The sequence below is a fragment of the Sinocyclocheilus anshuiensis genome, unplaced genomic scaffold (assembly GCF_001515605.1).
Source record: "Sinocyclocheilus anshuiensis isolate Anshui unplaced genomic scaffold, SAMN03320099.WGS_v1.1 scaffold1059, whole genome shotgun sequence".
Classification (NCBI taxonomy): domain Eukaryota; kingdom Metazoa; phylum Chordata; class Actinopteri; order Cypriniformes; family Cyprinidae; genus Sinocyclocheilus; species Sinocyclocheilus anshuiensis.
Window position 1 is genome coordinate 224404 of NW_015547703.1, and position 4634 is coordinate 229037.

At 43.6% G+C, this 4634-nt stretch overlaps 2 protein-coding genes across 4 annotated transcripts in view; one reads left to right on the forward strand and one right to left on the reverse strand.

Moving 5' to 3' along the window:
- The window catches only part of LOC107703949 (GA binding protein transcription factor subunit beta 1), an 8039-nt gene extending 7477 nt beyond the window's left edge, over positions 1–562 (reverse strand). For all 3 annotated transcript variants that reach the window (XM_016506761.1, XM_016506762.1, XM_016506763.1), the window contains exon 1: positions 379–562. In XM_016506761.1, coding sequence (XP_016362247.1) covers positions 379–519 — 141 coding nt within the window. In that variant the 5' untranslated portion in view covers positions 520–562. The remainder of the gene's footprint in view (positions 1–378) is intronic.
- A 1816-nt stretch (positions 563–2378) lies between these two features.
- The window catches only part of usp8 (ubiquitin specific peptidase 8), a 7552-nt gene continuing 5296 nt past the window's right edge, over positions 2379–4634 (forward strand). The window contains 5 exon segments of the mRNA XM_016506746.1: positions 2379–2585; positions 2792–2877; positions 3482–3617; positions 4284–4329; positions 4407–4563. Coding sequence (XP_016362232.1) covers positions 2394–2585; positions 2792–2877; positions 3482–3617; positions 4284–4329; positions 4407–4563 — 617 coding nt within the window. The 5' untranslated portion in view covers positions 2379–2393.

A 4634-nucleotide genomic window follows, 5' to 3' on the forward strand; every position in this document is an offset into this window, starting at 1 on the left:
TCACTCTCTCTGTCACACGCACACACTCACACACACACTCTCTCTCACACACACTCACTCACTGTCACACGCACACACTCACACACACACTCTCTCTCACACACACTCACACGCACTCTCTCTCTCACACACACACACACACACTCACTCACTCACTCCGTCTCACACACTCACTCAGTCACTTACTCCGTCTCACACACACACTCACTCACTCACTCCGTCTCACACACACACTCACACGCACTCTCTCTCACACACACTCACACTCACTCACACACTCTCTCTCACACACACACACACCACACACACGCACTCTCTCTCACACACACACACCACACACACTCTCTCTCTCTCTCTCTCACACACACAGACATTCACCCAGTCAGTGGTGAACAGAGCTCCATTCGCCATCAGAATCCGGACCTCGTCGTCCTGACCGGCGCGAGCGGCTTCCAGGAGCTTCTTTCCCAAATCCACTAGAGACATCTGAAAGCAGACACAGACATTTATCCACCTCATTCACACACACAAGAGCACAGGAACCAGTCGAGTCCTCTGCACAATCTGACTCTGCTGCAGCAACCTGCTGGTTCGTCTGGCCAGAGGAGAACTGGCCCCCGACTGAGCCTGGTTTCTCCCAAGGTTTTTTCTCCATTCTGTCACTGATGGAGTTCTGGTTCCTCTGGCTTGCTTAGTTGGGGACACTTAATATCCAGCGATATCGTCGACTTGATTGCACAGATACTATTTAAACTGAACTGAGCCGGATGATGACATCACTGAATTCAATGATGAACTGCCTTTAACTGAAAATTGAGTGTTTACTATTGTCCTTCTGCATTATTACACACTATTTTCCTGTTTGATACTGTAAAGCTGCTTTGACACAATCTGTATTATTAAAAGCCCTATATAAATAACGGTGACTTGACACACAGCCGGGTTTCTGCAGGTCAATTTAAGACTTTTAAAGACCAATAAAGAAAACTTAAGGAATAAATATGCCCGTATGATCTATTAATGTAAATGTCTGGTTTTAGCAAAGTTTGAAAATACAACTTCCAACAGATCTGCATCACTTTTAAATAACTGTACCTGCCCTGAAACACTATGGCCTGGTTTCCCAGACAGGGTTTAGATTAAGCCACAGTTCAATTAGGACATTTATGTAGTTTTTATAAACATGCCTTAGAAAAAATCATCAGTGGTGTGCATCTTGAGACGAAACAAGCGCACAGACAGATTTTAAGATCGATCAGTTCCAGACAGTAAGTGTGGACACTGAAGCACAAGTCATTTGGGTCTGATGCGACTTATTACGGTATGACTCGATAATGAACATTAGCTGTTAATTTACTCTTCGTCAGGCCATGGAGGCGGCTTTCGTTCTTCAGTAGGACAGTAAAGAGGATTTTTAGCTGAAGCCGTGCTCCTCTGTGAATCATAAAACTTGCTACCGTCACTTTAGAGAGTCAATACTCAATATCAGGGAACATTAAATGAATCCCCGTGTCTCCTGACGATATACTTAGATCTTATGAAGCGAAACGATCAGTCTGTGCGAGAAACTGAACATTATTTACAGCATTATTACTGTAATCCAGAGCCTCAGGCAAACGGGGAAATATGACGAACTGATTCTTTCGGACTGTTCGTTTCAATGAACTGATTCAGTTCACTAGTTTGTTTACGTAATCACACAATGACGTCACGTATACGTGATTATATTAATAAAGCACTCAATAATGATGTGAAACGTGGATGTTTTGCACGTCTAAAGCATATAAAGTGAATAAACTAGTCTTCGTCAGCTCACCTTTTTACATAAACACTGAGAAACCATAAAACCTTCATTTGGCGCTTCATTCAAGTGTTGGGTTCACGGTGTTCAGTCCGAGTCGAACTGTTTGCTCCGTTCAGAGACTGTTGAGGAACTGAAGCGCTGAATCAGTTCATTCATCAGAGAATCAGATCCTCCGCTGTTTCCACTCATTTAATCCAGTTCTCGAAAAAGATCCGGTTCAAAAGATTGATTCGTTTGTGAACCGGACATCACTCCGGACCGTTTGCCTGAGGCTCTGGATTACAGTAATAATGCTGTAAATAATGTTCAGTTTCTTGCACAGACTGATCGTTTCGCTTCATAAGATCTCAGTATATCGTCAGGAGACACGGGGATTCATTTAATGTTCCCTGATATTGAGTATTGACTCTCAAAGTGACGGTAGCAAGTTTTATGATTCACAGAGGAGCACGATATTGTCTTGAAGTCTTCTGCATTATACATTGATTGATTACAGAACATCTCCATTTGTGGCAACAGATTTCTCAGAAGCATCGTAAGTGTTTAGAAACACTGGCACCAGTGGTCTGTATGACCAGCTGCGCTCACGATGCTTTTGGGAAACGCAGATCAGACGCTGATGTTTGTGTGTTTCAGCTATGTCCAGAGCGCATGCAAGATCTTCAAGGCGGCGGAGGAGTGTCGTCTGGACCGCGATGAGGAGAAAGCTTATGTGCTGTACATGAAGTACCTGACGGTCTATGACCTCATCAAGAAGAGACCGGACTTCAAGCAGCAGCAGGTAGAGCCCTAGTGCATTGTGGGAGATTTTAATGGTGGAGACGTGACACTGAGGGTGAGATCACTGTGTTACATGCGTGTTATACACATATATTTGTATGATTATTCAGCTGATGGTTTATAAGCTCAGATGTTGTTAACGTGTCGATGCCCTGAAATGTGATACGCGTTCTGTCAATCACTGTATATTCATTTGATGGCTTTCAGGATTTCTTCCTGTCTATGCTCGGACCAACCAGCTTTAAAAAGGCCATCGAGGAGGCAGAGAAACTTTCAGAGAGTTTGAAGCTCCGGTCAGTGTTTCACACACAAACACACACACTCACTCAGACTCTCTCACACACACACACACACTCACTCAGACTCACACACACTCACACACACACACAGACACACTCACTCAGACTCACACACAGACACACACACTCAGACTCACACACACACTCACTCAGACTCACTCACACTCACTCACACACACAGACACACTCAGACACACTCACACTCTCTCACACACACACACTCAGACTCACATACTCAAAATCACTCTCTCTCACACACACACACACACACACACACTCACACTCACTCACACACACACACACAATCCATTTACACCTGCTATTAACATCTGTCTCAGGTGCTCTGATCACAAGGGTTCAGTGCTAAATACAGGTGTAAACAGTTCTCACATCACATCTGTAGTGTGCACTCTGAGGCCAGATGCATCCTAGAGCTCCGCCCACTCACCTGTCAGTCATCCACTGATCTGTCCCGAGGCAGATGTTAAGCCTAGTGTAAACACATACACACACACAAACACACACACACACACACACACACACACACTCTCTTCTGTCTCAAAAACACTCTGTTCACCTTCTGGTGCTGCTGTCTCAGGTATGAGGAGGTAGAAGTGCGGAAAAAGCTGGAGGAGAAAGAGAGAAAGGAGGAAAAGAGTCGACGAGAAGAAAGAAGTGAAAAAGATAGCCTTGCTTCACCTCGAGGAGCTTCAGAGAAGAAGGACAATAAGAAGGTGCTGTAATGCTGCTGGACTGGAAATCATTCATCATTTGATCTGATCTGATAAACACACACTCGTCAATGAGTATCAATTCCTGAAGCTTTATGCTGCACGGATATGTAATACTGTGGAAAAAGGAAACATCAATTCAGATTACACAAACAAACGTGTTAGTTAGGGTACGTCTGCTTAACACTAACCTCATCATTAATGTAAATCAGACAATATTGACATAAAGCAAAAAAGAAGAAAAAGATTTATTGCTCTCGGCTGAATGAGCCATCAAAAACTGTTAAATATCTTAATGAAAAACTTCAAAATTAAAAACTACAAATGTTAAAAATGATTGACCATCACAAGTGTCTGTATGGTAAAAATGAACCGTGTTGCATTGTGACCCAGTTTCAGTGTGGCTTCATGGGTCCATGCAAACATACTATGAGCTTGATCATGTGACGAGTTTATTTCACCTGCTGTAGCTTAAAAAGGAACAATATGACTATGCTATAGCGAGATAAATTTTAGAATAAATTTTTTTTTTTTAAATCCGTGTTTTAGTAGTTCAACTTGCAGTTGGCACTCGAACAGTTAAACGGGTCAATGTTCAAAGGTCACAGGCCATTATCATGTATGCTTTGATTTGTTAATAATTCATTTTGCTGTTTGTGTGTTTTACAGCAGGTTAAAGAGGAGCCCAATAACAGTAAGACTGGCTGTGATAAAGGTACCGTGTGTCCCGGTGGACTGTCATACTTCTCTGTGTGTTTGTTGTTTTGTGACGTGTGTTTTCTGTCCCGTCAGGAAGCATCAGCGCTAAGGATCTGTTCCAGCTGATGAAGGATCCCAGTATAAGTGTGCTGGTGATGGACGCGCGGAACAGACAGGACTTCGAGGAGTCTCAGATGTGTGTCCCGTCTCAGACGTGCATCAGTGTTCCTGAGGAGGCCATCAGTCCGGGGTGAATCTCTCACACGCACACGGACACACTCACAGACACACACACACACACAGACACACACTCTCACACAC